This window comes from Vanellus vanellus, assembly GCF_965231255.1.
Source record: "Vanellus vanellus genome assembly, contig: HAP1_SCAFFOLD_68, whole genome shotgun sequence".
Lineage (NCBI taxonomy): Eukaryota > Metazoa > Chordata > Aves > Charadriiformes > Charadriidae > Vanellus > Vanellus vanellus.
Window position 1 is genome coordinate 434,105 of NW_028128833.1, and position 26,526 is coordinate 460,630.

General features: G+C 53.5%; 1 protein-coding gene across 1 annotated transcript in view; it reads right to left on the reverse strand.

Moving 5' to 3' along the window:
- Positions 1 to 8,453, reverse strand: part of LOC309684025 (electroneutral sodium bicarbonate exchanger 1-like) — a gene marked incomplete at both ends in the record, with an annotated part of 195,900 nt that extends 187,447 nt beyond the window's left edge. The window contains 2 exons of the mRNA XM_082499989.1: positions 6,894 to 6,934; positions 8,393 to 8,453. Of these exons, the coding sequence (XP_082356115.1) occupies positions 6,894 to 6,934; positions 8,393 to 8,453 (102 nt within the window). The remainder of the gene's footprint in view (positions 1 to 6,893; positions 6,935 to 8,392) is intronic.
- Positions 8,454 to 26,526: the final 18,073 nt, after the last annotated feature.

The following is a 26,526-nucleotide window of genomic DNA, read 5'->3' on the forward strand; positions in this document are numbered from 1 at the left end:
TATCAGTTTCATTCTGTTCGTTCAGAACTCGGAAGAATCCCTCTTTGCCTTTGTGCCGCCCGGTCTCTAAGGAAAGCAGTGGGCGCTGGTGCAAAGGAGCTGTAACCTCCAGCTGCAGAGTGCGGTGGAGAAGGGTGATGGGAGGCAGAGGGAGGCGAGTCCCAGGTGGCTGAGGAGAGACATGGTGGGGTTGGGGAGGTGTGGAGCCAGGGTGTCCCTGCTGTGTCAGACCTCCGGGGACAGCTTCTCTGACCAGTCCCACCGTGGGGGGGCGGAGCCTCGTAAGCACAGACCCCGCCCCCTCTGCCCTTCCCCCCCCCCCCAATCATGGTACTTCCACTGGGGGAGGGTCCAAGCGTGGCCCCGCCACCTCCTCCTCCTCCCCCCCTTCCCCATTCGGGTGGGGGTCATGGGGTGGGGTATGGGATTGGGGGGGTGGGGGGTAATTTTTGGAGGTGTATTTGGGTGGGGGATGGGTTTTGGGGGTGGGGGATGTACTTGCGGGGGGGGGTCACGGGTTTCCCTCCACGGGACTTTTTTTTCCCTGTTCCAAGACCCCTCCCCCTGCCCCCATCCTGGGCAGTCTGGAACGGCCAAATCCGTGTCACGGGGGAGGGGAGGGGAGAGCGGGGGAAGGGCGGGGAGGGGGGAATGTGGGGCCGCTGAGGGGACGGGGGGGGGGGGGGAAATAGTAAAATAAAGTAAAATAAATAGAATAGGATAGAATAAAATAAAAGTATAATAAAGTAAAATAGAATTAAATTAAAGTAAAATAAAGAATAAAATGACATAGAATAAAATAACAAAGAAAAATAAAATACCATAAAATACGGTTAAAGAAAATACAATAAAGAAAATAAAATAAAGAAAAATAATGAATATAAAAAAAAGAAAAAGAAAAAAATAAGTAAAATAAAGTAAAATAATGTAAAATAAAATTATACAAGAAAATAAGGTAAAAGAAAATAAAGTACAAGAAAATAAAGGAGAATAAAGTAAAATAATATAAAGTAAAAGAAAATAAAGTCAAATGTAAAATCAAATATAAAGTAAAATAAAGTAATAAAATAAAATAAAATAAAATAAAGAAAAATAAAATTAATAGAGCAAAATAAAATAACATAAAATAAAATACCATAAAGGAAAAAACAAAATAAACGAAAGAGATAAAATAATACAATAGGATGAGATACAATAACGCAGCAGCACCCGCCCCACTCGTGGCACTACTTTTATTCTCGGCCACTGCAGTGATTGGGGGATTTGACAGGATGGACCTTCCAAGGTCCCCTCCCACCCAAACCAGTCTTTGGGTCCATGACTGGAAGTGTCTGAGGTCAGGTTGGATGGGGCTGCAACCAACCCCGTCTACTGGAACCCAAACCACCCAGAAATCCAATCCAAACTGTTCTTTGGGTCCGGTTGGAGGTGTTCAAGGTCAGGTTGGATGGAGCTGGGACCAACCTGGTCTACTGGAAGGTGTCCCTGCCAATGATGGGGAGGTTGGACTGGATGGACCTTCAAAGGTCCCCTTCAACACAAACCGTTCTGTGGGTCTATGACTGGAAGTGTCCAACGTAAGGCTGGATGAGACTGGGACCAACCCTCTCTACTGCTTCCCAAACCTTCCAGCCCAAAAATCCAACTCAACCAACCCAAACCTTCTATGAGTCTGATTGGAGGGGTTCAAGGTCAGACTGGACGGGGCTGGGACCAACCTGGTCTGTTGGAACCCAAACCACCCAAAAATCCAACTCAACCAATGCAAACCATTCTGTGGGTCTGAGTGGATGTATCCAAGGTCCGGTTGGATGGGGCGTTGAGTAACCTGCTCTGCTGGAAGATGTCCCTGCCGATGACAGGGGAGGTTGGACGAGATGGACCTTCAAATGTCCCCTCCAAGCTAAACCAGTCTGTGGGTCCATGACTGGAAGGTCCGAGGTCAGGCTGGTTGGGGCTTGGAGCATCCTGAGCTGCTTGAAGCTCTCCCTGCTAATGGCCACCCCACCAGAGGGCAGCAGGTTGGCGGTTGCCGTGTCACCACGGTCAGTCAATCAGCGATGAACATGTCACCCTGATGTCACAAGGGGTGCATGACACACCCACTCAGAGCAGGGGGTATAAAAGGGCCCACCGGGTGGTGGGTCCCACACTTTGCAGGAACGTCCGTAAGACGACCTGCAACATGGCTGTTGCCACCAAGAACCGACCCGCCAGCGTGAGGCGGACCAAGATGGACTTCTGGGATGGGATGGAGCACACCTTCGCTATGTCCAGCGTCACCGCTGAAGGTACGGCCAACTGCAGCCACCTCTCCGGCAGCCAAGACTCAAGGGCTTGTCACCATTTTGGAGCCAGCCATGACACTTGGCGTCTGCCACTGCGTCGCGGCTCAAGGGGGAGATGTTTGGGGTGGACCTGAGAGCTGGTGGAGATGGGGCCTGACCTGGTGGTTCTTTGTTTTTTCAGAGCGAACGGCCGTCTGGGATGCAGTGGCTGGCTACATTCAAGACCAACTCCTGCTCCACAAGGTGGTGCAACACCCGCGTCCTCCTCATCCACCATGAGGGGTGGTGGGATCCCCCTGGGGCGTGGCCTGCTGTCACCCTTCAACTCCTCAGAAAACAGGAACCTCACCCCGTCGTCCCCCCTGACAGCCAAACGGGGCCTGTGCAATGTTGGTGTCACCTCTGGTAGGGCTGATCCTGGTCACTGGAGACCCCCTGGGATGTCCTTGTCCTGGTTCTGCCCAAACTCCAGTGCTGTTTTTTTCTCCTGAGGAGGGGAAGGACTCAACATCTCCTCCCCAAAGTTCTCCCCACCGCCCAGCTCATGCCTCCGAACAGTTGGAGAGGGCAGGATCCAGCCTGAAGCACCATCCCTGGATGGGGGAGGTCACTTCCAGATCTTCCCTCTGGCCAATCCTCACCCTCCCACCCTTCTCGTCCACTTGCAGGGCGTCCGAATTCCCACCCTTGGCTCCTTCAGCACTGTCCCCGAACGCATCCAGGTCGGAGATGAAACCCTGACTATCCAGAAACCGGTGTTCCACCTGGCCAGGAACCTTGCCGTTGTCCACAACCTGATGGACAACAAGGACTACCTGCCCGGTAAGATGGCTGACTGCACGGTCATCTTCTCTGAAGCAACTCCAAAGTCCAAAAATTGAGTGGTTTTGAGTTTTTTTGGGGCAATGCAGTGATTGTGACGCACAAGCTGTAGGACACAGGCCACCGGGTGAGCATCTCCATCCTTCTGTGGTTTTTCCAGGCAACAAGGAGCTGGAGTCCCTCAAGTACTCCAAGGTGGCCGTGGCAGCCGCTGTGTCCCGGCAGAAAGTGGTGGACTGCATCCAAGGCACCACGACCCTCCTCTCACACTGCCTGGGGAAGGGGGAGAATGTGGCCCTCATCCTGAGGGAGGTGGGGGTGCTCCTCATTGAAGGCACGAAGGTGCGCATGAAGTTCTACCACGACTTTCTGGAGAGGCTGTCTGGGAAGGAGAACTTGAAGAAGGTTGCCTTCAAGGTGAGCGTTTCGGTTTCTCTGTGGCGCGTGCGGTCCCACGGCAGTGTTCCGGCACTGCTTGTGTGGGGTCCCTCAGGACACGTTCAGCCACTTGGTCCAGGTGAGAGTTACGGTCCTGCCAACACTTGCTGCCTCGAGCTCCTCCAACACTGAGTGCCTCAGCCATGTGGAGGATGTCCCGCCATCTTTGGCCTCCTCCAACGTGGGGTGCTTCAACCACGTTGAAGATGTCCTGCCATCTTTGGCCTCCTCCAGTGTGGAGTGTTTCAACCACGTTGAGGGATGTCCTGCCATCTTTGGGCTCCTCCAACACTGAGTGGCTCAGCCATGCTGAGGACATCCTGCCATCTTTGGCCTCCTCCAACACTGAGACCCTCAACCACATTGAGGATGTCCTGCTGTCTTTGGCATCCTCCACTGTGGAGTGCTTCAACCACGTTGAGGATGTCCTGAATCTTTGTGTTCCTCCATTGCAGGTCCCCCATCTGCTGGACATGATTGTGTCCCCAGTGGTACCCGTGGCCTCACTGAGTTTCTCCGGCCATGTCATCCTCTTTCCCAAGTGAGTACGTTGGCAGCTGTAGCCGCTCTTTGATGCCAATGCCCAAGGTAGCATCTCCTCCTTGTGCTACCATGGGTGTCCTCCTCTGGGGACACCAGGCGGCGACTCTTGATGATGTCCCCAGGCCGCAGTCACTCCCATAAGGCGGCTCTGAGGGGAAAGACAGAGGAATTTGGGTGACATTTCTTCTCGTGGTGGCCTGGACTTCTTTGCTGGGCGACTCCATTTCCCAGGCCTGTCCTTGGGGATGGGGTGTGGTAGACTTGGGAAGACAATGGCCTTCATGGCAATGCCATACCCTGCCTGCGGGCAGGTGGCCGCAGCAAGTGGCAAGTGCTGGTGGTGCCATGGGTCACGTGGGTGTCTTCTCCTTCTTTCCAGATTTGTGATGGAGTGTGTGCCCAAACACCCACCCAGGGCTCTCCTCAAGACCTCAAGACAAGTCCCTGGTGAGGACGAGCAGATGAGAAAAGACAGTTTGCCACCTCTTCAGCAAGGTGGGAAAGGTAAAGCAGCTCCCAGCTCCTCTCCATGGGACGGGCAACTAACTTATGCCATCTTGTGGGGAAATGGCTGACGCTGAGCGCCAAAAGGCTCCAACTTGTCCCAAAGCTTCAGGCCAACTCCTGAGGGCCTTTTGTCCTAACGATTCGTTGGCGTCACCAAAACAGAGCCCCGGGGTGGGATGTGCCCAAGGGTACGGTGGGAGGATGATGGGCCAAGGCCTTCTCCCCCTCTTCCCCTCAGAAATGACACCTACCCCCAAAAAATTAGTTCCTGTCCCCTCCCCGGCATCACCCGGCTCCTCCTTCCTGACCATGATGATGATGATGAAATCAGAAATTGGAAATGGTGCTGGTGTTGGGGAGGACACGATGGGGCTGCGAGAGGGGCAGAATGTCCACCCCTCGGACATTTTGGGAAGAGGCCTGAGCACCCCCTGAGTCACAGCGATGCTCTTCTGAGGAGGTGTCTCCTTTCTGGTTCCAGTGGGGTTTCCTGGTTTTCCCTTTCCTGCTGGTTCCGAGCCTGACTCAAACCGAAACATCACAGTTCAGGGAAATCTCAGGGCCACAGAAGAGGAAGAGGACAAGGTCTCTGGCCAGGTGAGGCTGAAGGCTCAGGGCGGGCGGCCGCACGGGGCCATTTTACCCGGAGAGGTGGGAGATGCCCCATCCCCAGAGACGTTCCAGGCCAGGTTGGATGGGGCTTTGAGCAACCTGATCTGGCTGAAGACCTCCCTGCTCATGGCATGGGTGTTGGACTACGTGGACCTTCAAAGGTCCCTTCCCACCCAAACCGTTCCATCAGCCTGACTGGAGGTGTTCAAGGTCAGGTTGGATGGGGCTGGAACCAACCTGGTCTACTGGAAGGTGGCCCTGCCGATGACGGCGGGGGACGTTGGACTACATGGACCTCTAAATGTCCCTTCCAACCCAAACCATTCCATGATTTTCAGACCCAGCAAGAGCCCATTCCCCAGCCCTGAACACTCCTTGGCCATCACCACCCAACAGTGGTGAAGGCAGCACCTGGAGGGGTGGGATGGGGCTGCTGGGAACACCCCCGTTTCACAGGGCTGGTTGTTCTCCAGCTCTTCGGGAGAGCCCCAGCGTGGTCTGGGGACATGGGGACAGCTGTGTGTCAGATGAGGGTACCGGCACAGGGGTTTTCCTCAGCCGACCTGCTGGTGGCTATGTGAGGAGGCACATGGCTCATGGGGAGGGGCAGAAAGCGGCCCCAAACCCATTGCATCCTCAGGTAGACCTCTCCCTTTGTGTCCTTCCAGGTGGCGGTTGGTGGTCCCAAGGGTCTCCTCCGCCACAAACCAGCCTGTGACCAGCCAACCCAAGGGCAAAGCTATGCCCAAAGGACAAGCACAGAAGCAGAGCCAAGAGCAGGCAGCAAAAACTCAGCACTACGGAGGAGGAAGAACAAGAGAAAGAGGAGGAGAAGGAGGAAGAGAAGGAGAAGGAGGAAGAGAAGGAGGAGAAAGAGGAGGACAAGGAAGAGGAGGAGGAGAAGGAGGAAGAGAAGGAGGAAGAGAAAGAGGAGAAAGAGGAGGAGAAGGAGAAGGACGAGGAGAAGAAGGAAGAGAAGGAGAAGGAGGAAGAGAAGGAGAAGGAATAGTGGAGAAAAACCTCACCAAACGCGCAGCGCTGAAGGCGGTGAAGGCCAAGTCCTCCCATCCTCAGGAAGCCTCGGCCTTCATAATGCCTGTAATAGCTGTATTATCAGCAACGAGCTCCGAGTCAGCCTGCTCGAGGAGCCCACCTACGGGGCCCTCCAACGGCCACCACCAAGCCTGAGGCAGCAAAACCAGCAAAGCTGTCCCTCCATGGACACCCCTGGTTTGGTCCAGCCGGTGGGCGAGGGGACCACCTCCAGGCCATTGTCTGGCGCTGAAGACCACTTTGGTGCTCCCTTGGCCGTAGAGGCCACGGTTGGTCATCATGAAGGAGATGAATAAAGAGATGTTGTGAAAGAACATTGACCACCTCCCTCAACAAGCCTCCCCAACTCTTGGAGCACAGGGCAGAGGGCGGCTGCAACAAGGAGCTAGTGGTGGCGGTGATGCTGGCGGTTGGCAAAAACACCTTCCCTGATGACCCCGACAGCTTTGCCTGCTCCACCTCCTTTAACAAAGTCCAGGACTTCTTGGAGCCTAGGGTGGAGAGTGACTGCTCCAAGGACTGCCTGGTGCAAGCAATGCTTGGAGATAATGACCCTTTCTGGGGAGTGCCAGACACCCCCTTGCAGGACCCCAAGGGGAAGCAGGGTGGGGTGGCGGCAGACCTTCCCACCTGGCTGACACCGAGTCCTTGGGAGACTTCCAAGAGGAGCTCTGCGGGGAGTTCAGAGAAGACTTTAAAGGACAGTCCTGTGAAGAGTCCCTGGAAGGATCCCCTGAAGGGTCCTCCAGAGAGTCCCCTGCTGAGAACCCTCCGTCACCTGCTGCCAAGAACCCTGGCCAGACCCCCGGCTGTCCCCCAGCACTGGCCACCCCGCATGGCCCAACTGTTGAAGGAGCCGCTGAGGAGGCAGCCCCATGAGGTTTTGACCTGCTCGCTGCTGCCACCAGCCATTGTCTCCTGCCAGGCTGTGCCTAGATCGGGAGAGGTGGGTGGCAAGCAGGCCAAGCGCCCCACGCCACACGGCACCCCCAGGACGCAAGAGACCTCCCCATGGGACAACATCCCACCCAAGAAGAGGAAGAAGATGGTGGTGTGCCACGTGGAAAAACACTCCAAACCCCTGTGGGAGGGGACACCGGAGCAGGATGGTGCCGCAGTGGGCAGCAGCAGGCAGCACATGGGCAGCAACAAGCAGAGGGCATCTGATGGCAACACCATGGCCACCAAGCGACCCAGAACCCTGGGGGATGCAGGGGGGCAAAGTGCCCCACCCCCCCCAGCCGCTCTTCATGGGCTGATAGAGAAGGCATGGAGCACGGATCCCCACCGCATGTGACCCGCACCCACCCACTCCAGCCCCAGACCTCTCCCACATCTCTCTCTCTTTCTTAATTCATTAAAGGTTTGATGTTTGGTTCACAGTGTGTCTGCCTGCGGTCATTCCTGCAGTGGGAGGTGTGGGGGTGAACGCAGCCCATGCCACATGTGTTCATCTGACACTCCACCTCTTCATCCTAGTATATGAGGAATCCCCCGAGATTGTGGGTGGAGACTTTTAATCAGAAGCTTAATTCCCGGACTCAGGGCAAACAAGCTAGAAAGAGCTCTCAGAAATCTCTCCGCTACCATGGAAGGCACAGACAATGGCACAGCAGACGCCACTGTAGCCTTGCAACAGGAACACTCTTCTTTAGCTTTGAGAGCAGGAGAACATCATCTAGTACTCGATATGCTTACCCTGCAACAAGGAGGCAGATTTTCGCTTTCTGAGCAGTTTCGTGCAAAAAATGTCAATGAGCATTTGCAAAAAATGTCAATGGAAACTCTTATTATTGTAATATTCTTGATCCTGTTACTAAGTTTTGTTTGGATTGTGATTAAGTGTTGCTTTGCCTTATGCCATAGAACCAAACGATCAAACACAGACAGTGATTAATCTCACGTTTGCCCCTCGCTTGGGAAAGTCCTCCTCCTCCTCCACCATCTCTCCCTTCACACCCAGCCATTTCGCACGTGTAGATGCCAGAGAGGCTCACAGCCTCTCCCTGCAGGGCTGTCACCCAACCACTGGATCACGCCATTACCCATGCCATCAGGCGGGGAGTGTGGCGACACACACTTGGTACGACCTTGGGTATGGCATGGGACAGTGGAAAGCGCTTACATACCGTGCTTGCGCTGCTCACCGTAGCTGCACGGACCCACTCGCACACAGAAACTGGTGACCATCCCCGTAGAACTACTTGTGGATCACCAACCCTTTTGAGACACATCCAGCTGTGTACGTAAAGGACATGTCTTGGTCAACCAGTTGACCATAATAAGACTGAACAGAGAAGGGGCAATCCCATAAGAAAGGCACCCCAACGCTGACTCCGGGCAGCTCTTGTTGCCTGGTCCACAGCTACAGCCCAGCGAAGGAGATACCCTTACATTATGATGGAGAATATGAATAATCAACAGTTTCCCCGACTGTTGCTCAAAAGTGGGTAAGTTTAATTGTTAACACTGTTGTATGTTGCCTACATGGCAAGTGAGGTTTCCCCTTCTCACTTTCACTCATGCCTAGATTGTTTGAGCTCCGCTCAGTCTTAATTATATTGATTGTGAACTTATATTACTATAATAAGGTTATCAGACTTGGTCCGTAGACCATTGCTGTTTTATCGCCCGATACCCAAAGAACCCTTGCTGTGTGACAGGCATCCACCACTCTTGGAAGTCGCAAGCAGTAGCTCCCAGTGTTTGGCAAAGAAAGCTGGCAATGCCAGGGCAATCCCAGAGCACAGTGACACCTGGTCATTCAGGTTAAGCTGATGGGGAGAAGGACCAGAAAGCAGACTTTGGCCTCTTCAGGGATCTGCTTGATGCAGCACAGTGGGATAAAGACCTGGAAGGAAGAGGGACCCAAGACAGCTGGCTTATATGCAAGGACAACCTCCACCAAGCTCAGGTGGAGCATCCTGACAAAGAGGGTGTCAGGCAAAAAACACCTGGAGGCCTGCGTGGATGAACAAGGAGCTCCTGGACAATCTCAAACAGGAAAAGGGAGCCTGCAGAGGGTGGAAACAAGGCCAGGTAGCCTGGGAGGTATACAGAGAAATTGTCTGAGCAGCCAGGGATCAGGTTAGGCAAGCTAAAGCCCAGATAGAGGTAAATCTGGCCCAGGGTGTCAGGGGCAACAAGAAAGCCTTCTATAGGTATATATGGGAGGCGAAAGGAAGACTGGGGAAAATGTGGGCCCACTCCAGAAGGGAACGGGAGACCTGGCCACCCGGGACATGGAGAAGGCTGAGATACTCAACAACTTTCTTGCCTCGGTCTTCACTGAGAGGGGCTCTGATCACACTGCCCAAGTTGCAGAAGGCAAAGGCAGGGACTGGGAGAATGAGGAACCACCCACTGCAGGAGAAGACCGGGTTCGAGACCAGCTGAGGAACCTGAAGGTGCACAAGTCCATGGGACCTGATGAAATTCATCCATGGATCCTGACGAACTGGCAGATGGAGTTGCTAAGCCACTATCCATCATATTGGAGAAGTCGTGGCAGTGTGGTGAAGTTTCCATTGACTGGAAAAGGGGAAACATAACCCCCGTTTTTAAAAAGGGTAGAAAAGAAGACCCGGGGAACTACAGGCTGGTCAGTCTCACCTCTGTGCCTGGCAAGATCATGGAGCAGATCCTCCTGGAAACTCTGCTAAGGCACACGGAAAATAAGGAGGTGATTGGTGACAGCCAACACGGCTCCACTAAGGGAAAATCCTGCCTGACAAATTTGGTGGCTTTCTATGACAGCGTTACAGCATTGGTGGATCAGGGGAGAGCAATACGTCATCTACCTGGACTTGTGCAAAGCATTTGACACTGTCCCACATGACATCCTTGTTTCAAAACGGGACAGACATGGATTTGACCAATGGACAGAGGATAAGGAACTGGATGGACAGTCACAATTCAAAGAGTTGCAGTCCACAGCTCCATGTCCAAGTAGCGAGCAGTGATGAGTGCTGTTCCTCAGGGGTCAGTACTGGGACTAGTACAGTTTAACATCTTTGTCAGTGACATGGATGGTGGGATCACATGAACCTTCAGCAAGTTTTACGACCACAGCAAGTTGTGTGGAGTGGACAACACACTGGAGGGCAGAGATGCCACACAGAGGGAGCTGGACAGGCTGGAGAGGTGGGCCTGTGCAAACCTCATGAAGTTCAACAAGGCCAAGTGCAAGGACCCGCACGACGGTCAGGGCAATTCAAGCACAAAGAGACACTGGGCAGAGAACGGATTGAGAGCAGCCCTGAGGAGAAGTACTTGGGGGTGTTGGTGGATGAGAAGCTCAGCACAAGCCAGCAATGGGCACTTACAGCCCAGAAGGCCAACCGCATCCTGGGCTGCATCAAAAGAATCACGGCCAGCAGATCAAGGGAGGTGATTCTGCCCCTCTACTCTGCTCTCATGAGACCCCACATGGACTCTTTGGAGACTTCAGCTTTGGAGCCCTAAACATGGACAAGTCCAGAGGAGGGCACGAAGATGATCCGAGGGCTGGAGCACCTCTCCTGTGAGGACACGCTGAGAGAGTTGGGCTTGCTCAACCTGGGGAAGAGAAGGCTCCGGGGAGACCTTATAGCAGCTTTCCAGTATCTGAAGGGCGCCTACAAGAAGGCTGGAAAAGGACTTTTGACAAGGGCATGTACTGACAGGATGAGGGGGAATGGCTTCAAACTAGAAGAGGGGAGATTTAGACTAGATATTAGGAAGAAATTTTGCACTCTGAGGGTGGTGAGGCACTGGCCCAGGTTGCCCAGAGAAGCTGTGGCTGCCCCATCCCTGGAGGTGTTCAAGGCCAGGTTGGATGGGGCTTTGAGCAACCTGGTCTAGTAGAAGGTGTCCTGGCCCATGGTAGGGAGTAGGAAGTACATGATCTTTAAGGTTTCTCCAACCTAAACCGTTCTAAGATTCTCTGACGATAAGGAAGAGGCGAGACAAAAAGGAGGACGAGCCCCGGTGTGATAAACTCAGTATCATTTGTTCACCAAACCTAAAAACTTACATTTCCACAAGAAGGCAACTGCTTAACAAGAGGTGGCAAGATGGCCAACATTTTACTGTGTAAACAGGATATGCATGATTGTGCAGGCAAGGCTAAGCCGCAAGGTCAAGTTATGTAGACAAAGTATAATAAATTGTGAAAAGACTTGAAGGAAAGGAGCCTTCACCCCAAGACCACTGGCAATACTAGTGTTAAGATATTCATTTGTGTAATTTTAAAGGTGTTTGTTTAGTACTGCCAGAGTTTTAGAGATACCTATAGCACTTGGATAAATATTTTGAGAAAATGTTAGATGAAGAATCCTTATAGAATTTACTAACTCTTTAGAAAAAGGGGGGGACTAAGTCAAAGATATAGTACTAATTAACTAGTAGTAATTCATAACCTAAAAGACAGGCCTGATAAAAAATGGACGAAGCAAGAAGTCTTGAGGCATTGCCAAGGACAGCTCCTGATAACGAATGAAAGAAGGCCTTGAAAGGCGGCTGAAACCAACCCTGCGGTCTGGACAGAGACCAAAAAGAAAAACTGAGTCTGCACAGGGACGAAAGGTTACTTGAAGTGATGAAGAAGAATTTGCAGCCTTCATCCTCAAGACCCTCAGCAACCACCACCACAAAGCATTGCGCAAGCGCAGTTAGGAGGAGTTTATGAAAATGACTTCTTAAAGCTAATTTTAATACGAACCGGGGATAGGTTATGCATATGTATAGGCGTATTAAGAGATCTTATGATTATGTAAAAAGTACCATATATATATTTGAGAAGGCCGCTGCATTGGGTGCGCGCTGTCGGTGTCACTCCACCCAGGGACTCCCGAGTCCCACTCGACTCCCGGGCCGCCCAGCGCTGTTTTGCTTGCTGCCGCTTGCTAATAAATACTCCAAATTTTAATTAACTCTGCCTCATGTCAATTTTGTGAGATCAACATATAACAACGGCCAAGCTGAGATTGGGGGGGGGGGGGGGGGAGTTTGCCCCATGGCTGTGATGAGGAGAGAAGGGGTGGGTGGGGAGTGGGGGATGTGGTGTGGGGTTTTTTTGGGGGGTGGTGTTTTTTTGCCAGGAGTTGCTTTACCCAGTGGCTCGGGGAGGCGTTGGCATCAGGAAGCCTGTGCTAAAGCGGGGTGGGGGCCTCGCCGCAGTTGGTTAGCAGAGCCAAAGTCGTTATTAATGGTTATTAACGGCACAGTAATTAGGCCCGTGTAATGGGGAAGCTCAGATGCCCCCTAACCAACCCCCCCCAGTGCTTCTCTAGCCAGGCGAGCGCTGGGCGTCCCCCCCACAGGAGAGGAGCGCACCTCCGGGGTGGGTGGAAGGGCATCACCCAACGGGGAGAGGACCAATATGGGACTTGGGTGTCCCTTGGGGTGGCTGGGTGGCGGGGTAGGGCTGCTGGGGGCTGCCACGATGAGGGACACCCCCACGCCTTTCTCCATGGCTCCCACAGCTCTGCTCCCTCCCTCCCTCCCACCCATCCAGTGCCACAGGAGATGTGGTGTCCCCCCTCCCGAGGCAGGCAGGGGCTGTGCCACCCCATCTAACACCTCAGCGCACCAAAGCACCTCACTGGGGGAGGGACTCTGCGCCTGGTAGCCCCGTGCTCCCCAGCACTGTAAGGATGGGGCTGAGCCCCCACCACGGCCACCCTGTGCAAACCAAAGACCCCCCCACAGAACCCCCCACCCCCATTCCCCGCAGCGCTGCGAGGATGCACAGCCGAGGGGTACGGGGAGGGCTCTCTCCATCCCACAGCCTCCCCCTTCCTCCTCCCTCGCCTCCCGACGCTATCCCTTTTGTTGGACTAACAGAGGCAGAGAGAGAGAGAAAGAGAGGTTTTATTATTCTTCTTTTTTTTTTAATTTTTTATTTCCTAAAAGCCACCGGTTTTTCATCCCAGGCATGGCCAGAGGAGCTCGCCCAGCGTTGAGGGGGGGAGGTTGGGCTGCGGCACACAGCGCAGCGGCTCGTCAGTTTTTAGAATTAATGTAACGCTAACGAAACTAACGGCAATTTTTAAGTTTTGCAAGGATTTTAATTCTTTATTTATTTATTTATTTTCAGAGGGGGCCGGGGCGGGAGGGGAATATTTGTTTTTTAGCAAATGCCGGCTTTTCTAGAGGTTAAAGGAAACGCCGTGCTCAGCTGTAAATGCTCCCCTCCAGCATCCTGGATGGGGGGGACGGATCTCCAAGGGGCCAGCTGTATCCTTGGAGGATTCCCCATTTGTCTCCCCAGACCCTGCGGTTTATATTTCCTGACTCGGTGAGGGTGCAGGATTATGCCCGAGTGGATTACACTGTCTGGGATATTTCCCTCTGGTGGTGCCATAGCGAAGTCTCTGTTGCCAGTTTGTGATGTCCGGCGCTCAACGTCACGGGAAGAGTGGTGGGATGGGACTCGGGGCATTTTGTTTGTTAAGGGCCATTTGGTTTTGGTTGTTCTGTGCCATCTGGAGATAAGCCCGGGCTGAGCTGTTTTGCAGCTCCCCCCAAGTTCTCTCTGCACAGCCAAGGCACGGCGGGGATGGAGCTGAGTGGGATGGCAGCTCCCTGCCTCTCACCTCTTGTGCTCTGAAACCGGCTTGGATGGCTGCTCCCATACAGTGTGTTACTGGCTTGCCCAGCAGGTAAAGAACCCAGATTTGGGAGGACAGTGGGGTGTCCGAAAGGGGTCCTGGGCGGCCCTTATGGGGTCCTGGGGTGGACTCTTGCAGGCCAGAGGGAGTCTGGGGCAGTTTTTCAAGGATCTGGGGGTCCTCTCTGGTGCCTCTGGGGAGGGTTTTGTGGCTGGAGAGGGCCGAGCTGGTTTCAAGAGGTGCTTCCTCCCGTTCTCCAGCCCACCCAGCTACCCCGACACCACCACCCCCCCAGGTTGGTGGGTGCCAGCAGTGCCAACCTGTCCCACTGGGTCGGGCACTGAGGGGGGCACAGCCCCAGCCGCGGGATGGGAGCAGGAACCACAGCACCAGGGATAGAGACCAACATTTTATTTCTTTAACATTTCCCATGGGGGGCACCGCAGGGTTGCGCGGCTGCACCGCAGCTGGTGCCAGGAGGGACTCCAACGTCCACCCCACAGCTCACCTGCCTCCGCGCGTGATGCTTTTGATGGGGCTCAGTGCGGTCTCTTCTGTGCTACGGACCAAGCGGCTCCAGGTAGGCGACTGCTGCACCGCACTGTGCCACAGCGTGGGGTTGTGTGGGGGGCTGCGGCGCGGGGCTGGGAGCTGCTCCCGTCTCACCCAGCTCCCGGGGTCCTGCAGAGGGACTGGAAGAAGCCAAAGCAAGGGACGACGGACGCGAGAGCCTGCCCGCAGGAGCAGAGCGGTGAGTGGCCGCGGCACCGAGCACCATGCAAACAGCCCACACCCCACGGCAGCCCTGAGCCGGGGCTGTGCCGAGGGCTGCCGGCCGTTCACTCCGTCCCCTCCCTCAGCAGCTTCTCGGCTAGCGGATGAAGGATGGGACCTCAAGTCGACACAGGAGAAGCAGGGAGTGTGGGGGAGACCCCCAGATCCTGCCCCAGACCCTCAACCCGTGCCCTGCCCTGCCTGTGCTGGGCAGCCCTGCCCGCCTGCTGAGGAGGGGGTGCTGCCCACGGGCCCTGATGGAGGACACGGGGTGCAGCGGTTCTCTTCTCTCTCCTCCTCTGCAGGGCAACCGAGGAGGCAGCGAGGAGGGAGCACCGGGCCCCGCAGGACCCACTGGGCTCCCTGCCAACCATATACAGTAGAGCAGTGATGCCTCTCTCTACCCCCTGCCCCCCCCAACCCCCCACGTCCCCCTGCCCTCCTCTGCCGCCTATAGGTCCTATCAGTGGGGACACCTCCTTCTGGTCCAGGCACCCCCCGGGCTCCTGGGCCCCCCAAGGGCCACCGCAAGAGCCCCTGCAGCCTGTGCTCGCTGGCCAACTTGGAGGACTGCAGCAGCCTGTTGAGGAGCAGCTCCTCTTCCCAGAGCTCCCTCTACCACTTCCTGGAGCCATGGCCCAGTGCAGCAACAGAGCCAGTGGTGCTCACACACTCAGGACAACCCCACTCTCCCATGGCTGCTGGTGGGGCAGTGCGGAAACTGGGGCCGGTCCTCGGCCAGGAGCCTCCACAGCAGCTGCCAGCAGGGACCGAGAAAGAGTGGGTTCCCAGGCAGGGGATGGACAGGGCACAGAGGCCCACGGATGAGCACCTGTCCCCCAGAAGGCCCCCAGCCATAGACATGGACAAGGTGGAGCGGGTGCAGGAGATCACCTGTGCTTTCCAGGCCTTGAAGGCAAAGACGGAGGAGTCCTGCAAGACCACAGGCAGGGAGTGTGGCCAGGCAGACCCAGGGCTGTGCAGGGCAGGAAGGTGCCTGCGGCAGGGCTGCGCCCGGCTGTGGGGCTACCTGAAGGGCTGGTGGAGATGCCACTAGGTGTGTCTGCTTCTGCCAGCCCTGCAAATGGTGACAGCGCCAGGCCCAGAAGACCAACAGTGCCCCTAATACTGAGCGGCTGTGGGGTGTGGGGCCGGGAACCCCTCTGGGGTACCCCCTATGTGAAACGTTAAAGAAATAAAATGTTTGTCTCCAGCCCTCGTGCTGTCCTTCCTCCTCCCATCCCACGGCTGCGGGTGCTCCCCCGAGGGAGCAGGCTGCAATCAGCAAGCACTGTGTGTTGAGCTCCCCTGCTCACAGCCATGCTCCGCCTGAAGGCGGCGAGGCAGGAGCAGTCCCCAGCCGACTTGGGCGCAAAAAGGTTCATCTGACTCCGCGGGTGAGGAACAGCCCGTTTCAACTCCGTACCTTTGGCATTCTCAGGTCGGAGGATTTGATGGAGCCAACTGAGAGCAGCAGCATACGCTGCGGGGCTCTGAGCTGCTGCGTGGTGCCAGGTCTATCCAACGTCAGGCAGTACGTTCCCAGGAGACGTCACCGCTGACAACTCTTCCGAGGAAGTGGGGCCGTTTCTGTAGTCGTAGCCTGCCTGGAGAAACAACCCACAGAGCTAATAGTCTGCTGAGCAGCAAGGGAGCAGAGTCGCTGACTCTCAACCAAGGACTGAAATACAGCAACCCACTCTATTGCCTTCCCCCTTCGCCCGCTGCCTCTCACAGTTTAGAAGAAAAGAACCAGGGAGCTCCAAAGGAGGGGACCCCTCCCCCACTCCCCCAAATCTGCTCAACATCCCCAAACCTCCCTCAAGACACGGGACTCCTCCCACACACCTCCACTCCCCACACCGCCAACCCTCCCCCTCCCCCAACGCTCCAAAAAGCAGCAGTCCTTAGGGCAGACTCCTTAAGCTGACTCCACAGCTACGGCTCCCCGTCGGCTCTGGGGGAGACAAGGGGGCCCCGGGGGTCTCCGTGGGCTTTAAGGGGGTCCCAGGGCTGCCCACGGGCTCCCAGCAATGCCCGTGCCCACCACCCACCCCCGCTTCAGGGGGCCCAGCGCTGACACCCCCCGACCCACCTCGGGGGTACTTGGGGGGACTCGGCCATGGGCTGGAGGCGGGCGAAGGGGGCACGGCCGGGCTGACCGGCCGGGGGAGCTGAGAGCGGAGCCCAGAGCGGAGCCAAGCGCCCGGCCAGGCCGGCCCCGGGCACCCTGCGCTGCGGCCGGGGCTGCCGCCACCTGTGGGGAGCGAGCGGGGGGTGAGGGGGCGGCAGTGGGGGAATCGGCCCTGTTCCCCCCGGGGACCCCCCACTCGGCTCTGTCCCCCCCAAAGAGACCCAGACCGCCCCCCGAGCCCCCCAGCCCGGTCCCGCCTCCCCACAAACCACCCGAACTGGCCATGGACACCTCCGCCCCGCCATCGCCCCGCCGGCTCCCGTCCTCCTCGGCTCCGGTCCCCCCGTCTCCCCCGGTACCGACCGTCGCAGCTCCCAACCGCCGCCGTACACCGGAAGTGCTCCCCCTCACGTCCCCCCACCCGCGCATGCGCCGAGGGACAAACTCGGGCCACGCCCCCCGGCGTCGCCGCGGCAAACGCGAGCGAGGGGGCGGGGCCGCGCCGAGGAGAACGAGCCCCGCACCACAGCTTCTCTCCGCGTCGGGCAATGCGAGGCCGAAACCATCCCAGCCCTCCCCAAAAAGAGCCGGGACCCCCCCGAAACCATCCCAGCCCTCCCCAAAATGAGCCAGACAGCCGTCTGCAGAGCTCCGCTCGCCGCCCCGACGGACATCACGGGGATGGGGGGAAAGAAAACAACCAGAAAGGTACTGAAAACAACGTGGAGACGGTGCTTAGAGATCCTTCCGAGAGGCAAAACCCGCCCTTTGTTCTCGTTTTTGAACACGGGGTTTCGCAGCGCTTCGCGGGCAGTGGTTATCCAGGGGCATCAGCTATCCCGGGAAGCGAACGTTCCCATCCCGTGTGGCAAAAGTCCACTCGCATGAATAACTTAGACAAAACCAGCCCACAAAAGGACAAGAGGCACCTTTGGTCACCCTTTGCTTGAAGCTTCGCGAAAACTGTATACTCAGATTGGCCCTGTCCTGCAGTTTCTTTCCCAGAGTTTTGCCCCAAACCCACGCTTCTAGCCCCCGTCCCCAAGCCCTCCCTCGGGGCCCACCACCTTTCCCCAGCCCAGCCTGTCCTTAAAGCTTTTCTTTCCACACACAGCCCTTTCCACTCACCTCCCTCCGGGGCGGTGTTTTGTTTTGGTGTGTTTTGTTTTTTTTTTCCCCAGCTTTGGAGCAAAAAGTGGGTTTTAAAGGTGGGAAATGGGGGGTTTCCCAGCTTCCCGGTGGAAAAAAGCCGGTTTTAGCACTTCCTTAAAGCAGCTTTTAACCCTTCCTATAAAGTGTTGTTCGTCCCCCCCCCCCCGCCCCTTTTCAGTTTTTTTTTTCCCTCCCTCCTTTTTGGGGCAGTTTCCCCCCATTTCTCCCCCTTTTTTGGGGGTGCTTTTTCCTTCTTTTTTTTGGGGCAGTTTTCCCACCTTCCTAAATACAATTTTCTTCCTTGGTGAATCTATAAAAAGCTCTTTTTCATAGTGTTTTAAAACGCATTAAATCCTCACAACGCTGCCTCTACCTCCTTTTTTTCAGGGCTTAAAACCAGAGTTTTGGACAAATACACAGAGGAGGGCTCCTCTCATCACCAAACCCCCTTCTCCCTCCCCGCTTTTATTCCCCAGTTATTTTTTTGTTATTATTAGTTTCTACCCAGGATTCAGGAAATATCATTGGACAAATCTAAACAATTTGGGGGGAAGAAAGCCGGGAATTGTTGGGTGCTGCAAATCCTTTTGTCAGCGACATTTGTGTGTCCCCGTGCGTGTCATCTTTGTCTGGGTGATGCTGTCACCGGCGCCTTAAAAGGAATCGGGAGTAATTTGGTGCTTTATTTGTCTATAACATAACTTGGGGAACTGGATTTTTTTAAAACAAATGGGGCCTGGGAGAAGCTACCAGCGCAATTTGGGATTTTTTTCCCATCCCCAACTCCATTCGGACGCCCGTTCCACACTTTCAGTGCAGCACCTCTGGAAAACCCCTCAAAAACTAAACTATTCTGGAGCTTTGATACTGCCTGAGCGCCTTTGGGTGAATTCCGGCCCAAAAATTATGTTTAAACCCCCCTTTTTTCCCTTTTTTGGGCTGTTTCATCCAAAAGTGAAAGTTGGAATGGGCCAAGAATGGGATGGAGGGGAGGTCTTTCCCCAAACGCGGAGCCTTCCGGGGCCCCGAGCGGGGGGAACCGGCTGCCCGGTCTTCCCCGGCCCCGCGGCGGGTTTTGCTTGCCCCGTTCCTCGGCCGGGGTGAGTGGCCTCTGGTAGGTGGGTGGCGCGAGGGGGCGTGGCCTATGCAAATATGTGGGACTATGGGCGTGGTGCATCCAAATATAGCGAGTTGGGGGCGTGGCGCATGGGAGGACTCGTTCTGGAGGCGCGGTGTGTGGAAACCTATGTGGGGGCGTGGTCTATGCAAATGAGGTGTCGGTTTTGGGGGTGCAGGCGCGGGGGCGTGTGTGCGTTATTTTTCGCCCGTACCGAGCCGGGGTGTCCCCGCCGCCGCCGTCCACCCCCCGGTAGCCGCGGGCGGGTCGGTGCGGGGGTGCGGGTGGCGGTCAGGCAGCGCGCTGAACCCCTGTGCGTCAGTGCCGGGCGGGGCCCTGCCTCCGGAGCCCGTGCGGGGGTGTGGGGGAGCCCCCCGCTGCTCAGACGTCACGGGGGGTTCTGCCAATGCCGCAATTCCGCCTGAAATCGCTTAACTCCGCTACCGGCGGCGGCGGGCCGGGGGGGCTGCCCCCTCCCCGGGCACCGGCCCGGCCGTCTCTTCCTCCCCCGTTCCCCGAGGCCCGTCCCCGCCGCCCCCGGACAGCCCTCCCGGTGCGGCGGCTGCGGGTCATGTCTCCGAGTACAATGTACCTCCCCAAAAGGAGGTGTCACCTGTCGCCTCCCCATCCCCTCCCGAAACGCAGCCCCCCCTCCCCGCACTGTTACCGTAAATCGGCAGAACCAAACTTTCTAAGCCTTAATTTAAGTTTAGAAAGCAGGCACTGCTTTATTAAGGCGCCGGGCGCACAGGGGATCACTCCACCCAGTGTGCGTACCGAGTTGCTCCACTACAGAAATTAAAATACACATATTCATTACATTTCCGAGAAACAATTGACATATTCATATGATTTCCGGGAACTCATTAATGTATGTAAATGTCCATGACGCATGCACCTTCAGGTACACTGGTGGCTGTGATAAGCTCAGCACCGTTTGTTCACCAAACCTAGAAACTTACATTGTTACATTATTTTACAAAAAGGCAATTGCTGAACCTGCTGTTGCAAGATAGCCAGCATCCTGTTGAGCGAGCAAGGCTAAAACTGCAAAGGTCAGGTTATGCAAACAAAGTAGGATGTGAAAAAGACTTGGAGGAGGGGAGGGGGGCTCATGAAGACGAAGAGTACATGATGTGAGGAAGACATGAATCTTTCATCCCTGCGACAACCAGGAGGAAAAGGAAAGCAGAAAACGACCCCCTAGCAACAAGTCGTGTCGTGCAGATGCAGAGTACCTCTCTACCGGAAAAAGAAGAGTATAAAACCAGGGACCTTCAGGAACCGGGCGCGAGCCGTCGGCAGAGTGAGACTCCCGGGCCGCCCAGCGCTGTTTTGCTTGCTGCCGCTTGCTAAATAAATATTACAAATTTTTAATTGACTCTGTCTCGCATCAATTTGTGGGATCAACTTATAACAGTGGCCGTCCAGAGTCTTCTGGTGGTCATCCATAGTCTTCCTCACTGTGTCCGCTGGTTGAACCCGGTCCTTGCACATGCTCAGCTTGGTCACAGAGTTCCACCCCCCCTTTAATCTTGAAACCTCCAGAAGATTTTATCGGTTTACTAACCAGGCCTACAACTCATCGCTTTCTTGACAGGTACTTCAAAGCTACATTGTTCAACAGTTAGTTTAGGTCATACCTGGTTCCCAAATGCCTATTATGGGTTTGATTTTCATTGATTGGTCCCTTGACTATACATTACTCTCAATACCCATATCCAAATAGTCAATGGTTATTTCTATTAATATCTATTATTTTGGGTCTAGATATTTAAATCAAGATGGGAACGGTAAGGGGGTTTCTAAGCAGCGTCACTGGTGCATAATAGGTTTCTGTAATTACTAGCCTCAAACAAAACTTCTCTATTCTATTCTTCATTGTTTCATCTGGGTTCTACTTGTTCCTTGATACAAAACAACGATTACCTAGTGAGGGCTCTATGGTTACAACTTTCAGAACACACAGTGCTCTCACGTTCTACTTCTATAACCACAATCTGGTGATTTTACAACAAGGGAGAGCCCCAAATCCATTCCTGCAGTTGCCCTACAGACTCCTGCAAGGCTGGGAGCAGCAATTCCCTCAGGGAGAGCCCCCAGGTCCATGTCTGGGTGTCCCCACAGCCTCCTGTGTGGCCAGGAATTGCGTTTCCCTCAGGGAGAGCCCCCAAACCCATGCCTACGGCAGTGGCACAGCCTCCTGTGAGGCCAGGAGCAGCTTTTTCCCTCAGAAAGAGCTACCAAACTCCCCCAAATCCATCCCTGGGGCAGCCCCACAGCTTCCTGCATGGCTGGGAATGGCGTTTCCCTCAGGAAGAGCCCCCAAACCCATTCCCAGCGTGTCCCCACAGCCTCCTGTGTGGCTGGGAATGGTGTTTCCCTCAGGGAGAGCCCCCAGATCCATCTCTGGGGTGGCCCCGCAGCCTCCTGCATTGTCAGGAGCAGCAATTCCCTCAGGGCGAGCCCCCAAATCCATCCCCAGGGTGGTCCCACAGGAGGTTGGGAGCAGCGTTTCCCTCAGGGATGGAGCCCCCTCCTTCCCCCAACCCCACTCCTGGGCAGTCTTTTCCTCCCTCCCACCTCTCCCCACACCTCAGCGCTGGGGCAGCCCCACACCTCTTCCAGGGCTGGCAAAACACTCCTACCGTTTCTCTTCCTGCGTGTTTTGAGAAGAGACCCTGTCTGCCCAGCCCACACGTGGGGTCTGGGCAGCTCCACGCCTTGTGTTTGAAGCGGAATTGGGATATTTCAGTTTTCTTCTGCGATCAGGCCTGGTTGTGAAAGGGCCAGTTGTAGTGGTTAGGCTTTGGTGGGTGAGTAACAGCAAATCTTATTGAACTTTTCCTTTTTTTCAGATTTTGTGTAGGGGGCTCGTTGTCCTCACGCCCGCGAGTTCTGCTCCAGGTCAAGCGAAGCCCCATGGAACTGGCCCTAAGGGCGGCGGCGGCCATGGACCAGCGCCCCTTTGGCATCAAGAATGTGGTTTATTTCGAGGTGAATCTCACTGTTTTATTTTTTTTTTCAAAAGTGGGGGGCTGGTTTGTATTGAGGCTTAAAACCCCGGGTTTTGCCTAAACGTGGGGCTGATTTCAACCTCAGGGGCTGCGACTCCGTCCAGCTCCGACTCGCAGCCCTGGCAGCACCGTCAGCACGCCGGGCTCAGCATTCTCTTGTATTTTGAAGGGTTTCTTACGGATCGGCAGCAGCTGGGGATATTTAGCAGCTGTGTATTGGTGGTGGAATCCGTGTGGTGAAAAGATCTTTGGGGTAAAGAGGTGAATAGGTGGGGTTTTTTTGCACTTCGAAAATGTTTCTTGTTGCCTTGTACCTGTAAAAAGACATTCAGATCGATAAGGCTGAAGAAGACGGTAACAATCATAACCCCTCTGTTTCACTGGAATTTCACTTCTGTCCTAACTTCATAAAATTACCCTCTAGACAGAAATATGTTCTGTGGTTGGACTGTTTTTTGGTTTTTTGGTTTTGTTTTTGTTTTTTTTTTATGAGAGTCCTTTCAGCCTGCTCTCCAGGTGGAAATGGGCAATGCAAAGGCATTACAATGATAGATTTGCTAAATATGTTGCCAAGGTCTATATTAGTGGCTTTCCCTGAAGTGGGGAAAAGATGTCCTGTTTAATTCTATTTTGCATTTGAAATTCTCTGTGAAATGGATTAAGCAGAGAGGGCTTCTTTTTGTGGGTCTGCCCTTGGAAGGAGAGCGCCTTTAAGAAAAGGCTTTTCTGGAGGGGACGGAGAACCTAATTGCTGATGGCTATAAAAGCGCGCCCTGTTTGGGTGGCTTGAAAAGAAAACACGTGAAAATCCATGACTGAAAAATGAGACTTTCTCCTAATGATTGAGTTGGTTGCTCTTAATCTTGTTCTGCCTATTCTTAAGTTCGTCACTAGAGATACCACTAGTGATAATACCAGTGGAAGTGGAGGTCCAGCCTGGCTTATACTCCTACCTCTCGTGCCTATTGGGGTGCCTCCAACAGCCGAGAAATAGTTCTTCTTGGCAGCGAGTACAGCGGCCAACCTGGTCTTGCCCTCCATCCTCTTTAGTCCGGTATCTCTGATTCTTGTGGCACAATAGGGTCCTTTCTTCAGTCCCGGAACTCGTATTGGAGTTGATATTTCGAGGATATGTGAACATTCTGGTTGGGTCGGTCCACATTACGTAATTCTCTGTGGGTTCTGCGACCATAATGTCTAATCCACTTACACTTATCTATTGGGGTATACTCACATCGGATACACTAAAGATCGAGGACTTGGGAGAGGTACTGCTCCTGTCTGCCACGGGGACCTAAAATGACCTTATTACAATTCTTACACTTAACCCGTAGATACACGCAACAATTACAATCGCAGCAAAGTAGGGTCAGAGGGGTTTGGTGCTGCCCCAGTCCGAAGGCACTCTCGAGGCTTTTGCTGTCTGTTGCTCTCATGCAGCAGCACTGACTCTTACGCGCCTTCTGAAGGCTCTCCAGGGCTTTTTCCTGTCAAAGCAAAAACACGAGACTTCCTTCTCATGGTTAATTTCCATATGCGTACTTTGAATCTGTATAGATAATGCCTTCTTTTCCCTGGAGATAATCTAAAGCTCTCTTCAGAGCGTATAGTTCACAACTCTGGGCTGACTAATTTGCTGGTAATCCTCCTTCTTCAATTACTGCTTTTTCTTCCCCCAAAATGATGACATAACTACTTGCTCTCTTTCTATCTATACATCAGGAGGAACCGTCTATAAAAAGTTGTTGGATAGTTTTTTGGGTTTGGTTTTTTGGTTTTGTTTGTTTGTTTGTTTGTTTTTTACATAGGGCATTGGTGTGTTTATTAGGTCTTCTCTTACCCTGGTTTGGTAATTTATAAAATCTAATCAATCATGATGCGGCTCCCCACTTGCCTGTCCCTACAGGAGTTGTGAAGGATTCAGGTTTCCGTCTACTATGAGGGTCAAATCATTCTTTTCTATTAAAATGGTTTCGTACTTCAAAGTTCTGGAATCTGTTAACCACCGGCCAGACTTTTGAGATAAGATAGTTCTTACAGTGGGGGGGGGGGTATGTACAATTAGGGTTCTTCTAGAGGTTAATTTTTGGCTTTTTTCTACTAATATTGCTGTGGCCACTACTGCCTGTATGCATGCGGGCCACCCCCAACATACCGGGTCCATTAATTTTGGATAGGTATGCCACCGGTTTCCTTTCTCCGCCCCATTCCTGCATTACGACTCCATGCACTATCCCTTCTTCCGTGTTTATAAAAAGGAGATTTTTTTTTTTCTAGGGAGGGGAGGGCTAAACCCGGGGCTTCTATTAACTTCTGCTTTAATTATTAAATTGCTCTTGTTTGTCTTCTGTCCTCTGTAGTGGACTGTCTTTTACAAGTTTGTCATACAGAAATTTTATTGATTGAGTGTATCCTTTAGCCCATAATTTACAGTACTCTAGTAACCTTAAAATCTTCTTTATTTCTCATTTCGTTCTTGGGACACTTAATGCTGTAATTCATTCTGGATTGAGTTTTCTTTTTCTTTCACTAATTAGATGCCTTAAATACTTTACTTCTTTTTGTACAAACTGCAGTTGTGTCGTTGAGACTCTTAACTCTTGTTCTCCAAAAAAAAAGAAACATTCAGCAAACGTATCGATGTCTCTTTCTGACTTTTTGCTCCCTCTCTCCTGATACCAACAGATCATTTCCATATTGCAAGATTCTTACTGCAGGTTCTGCCTGGAACTCCCCTAAAATTTTCTCTAGCATCTGTTCAAATATATTTGGGGATTTTGTGAATCCTTGAGGCAGGGAGGTCCAGCGGAGTTGCTGCTTCTTCCGGGTGTCTGGATTTTCCCATTCAAAGGCAATTTCACAATACAAGACTTCTCAGCTCCTGAGTCTACTAAAAAGGCGTAAATTTCCTCCTGGGGGCCTGATTTTAAATTTATCAAGGGCTCACTAATTCTTTCTTCCCCCAGCAGGCAGAGCCCTTGACACCCTTACTCTGGAGCGTATTCTTCCTGTTGACAGATTTTAAACACTCGTTGATCTCTCTTTTGCCTGGGACACTCTCTCTTAAAATGTTCTTCCTGCCCACAATAGTAACACTTTCCGCCCTCTGGGGCTCCTGATTTCATTCACATGGGCTTTTTGAGCGGCAGCAGATGGGCTCCCTGTATCTTGTGTGCTCTCATCCCTGGCCCGGGATTCTGGGGCGCTTTATCTTTAGTCTTTGTTATTTCTTTTACAGTCGCTACCATTAGTTTTGCTTTTGCTCTCTGCTTCTCCTCATCGCGCCTCACATATACTCTTTGTGCTTCTCGTAACAGCTCATTGATTCCTCTCTCATGCCAGTCTTCCATCTTTTCCTTTTTTTTTTTTTTTCTTAATATCTGCCCAGGCATGGGTGACAAAATTTACTTTTAATAATTCCTGGCCAGCCACAGTCTCTGGGTCAATCCCTGGAAACTGCTGAATATTCCTTCAGAGCCTCTGCAACCATTCCGTCGGAGATTCCTCTTTACCTTGTTTACTGCCAACGGCTTTGCTCACATTTGACCCCCTCGGGGCTGCCCCTTTAATTCCCCTTAGAATTAATGTCTGATAATCAGACATGTTTCTTCTCCTTGCGGGGTCATTTTGATTCCAGTCAGGTCTTCGTAGGGTAACTTTTGGTTCCCGCACCACCTCATGAACCTCATTACAGTCAATTTTCTTACCCGGGTCTCGTGCACAAGTATTATCGGCTGCCGCGGTTATCCCTGGGACCCCTCTTGTGTCCATGAACCCCTTCACCGGGTTGTTGCCACTGGTCCGTCACTGTGGGCGGGGAGAACGCGAGGATTGCTGAAATCAGCAGTGGCGCGCTGTCCCGGTCTACTCACCTGTCCAAGGCTCCGAACGTGGGCTTCAGTTATCCTGGATGAGCCCCCAGATTGTGAGAAACGCGCTCACTGTATTGAATTTTAGTCCGGGGCAAATTCGGTGGAGCAAAGAATATTTATTCCAGCGCTGGGAGTTAAACAGGGGATTTCCCCTCCTGTGACTCATTTTTTCTTTCAGAAACACTTGTTTTTATTTTGTTTTCCTTATATTTATTCATGTTTTTTCTTGGAACATAATTTACAAAATCAATGAGTTTTTGGAACACAACCCACCCCCAAATACATAATCAATGAGTTCTTGGAATGCAGCCCACCCCCGAACATGCCCCCTCCCTTCCAGCGGCGCAGGCGCTGTGCTTCATCAGGGGTCTTCCTGACAGTCATTGGCGGGAGGCTCGAAGTCTTTACCACCATGTCCTTCTTGTGGCTTCTTCATTCTTTACACTCCTGTGGTTATCTTAGCTAACGACACCACCCTTTCCTCTGCAAGTTTCTGTCCTTCCAACTATTGCTCTCGTCTGGTATCCTGTCTAACACTATCCCTTTCCCAAACGCACAGCGAGCACAGACCCATCTTAGCTGAAGCCATAGTGAGCACACATCTA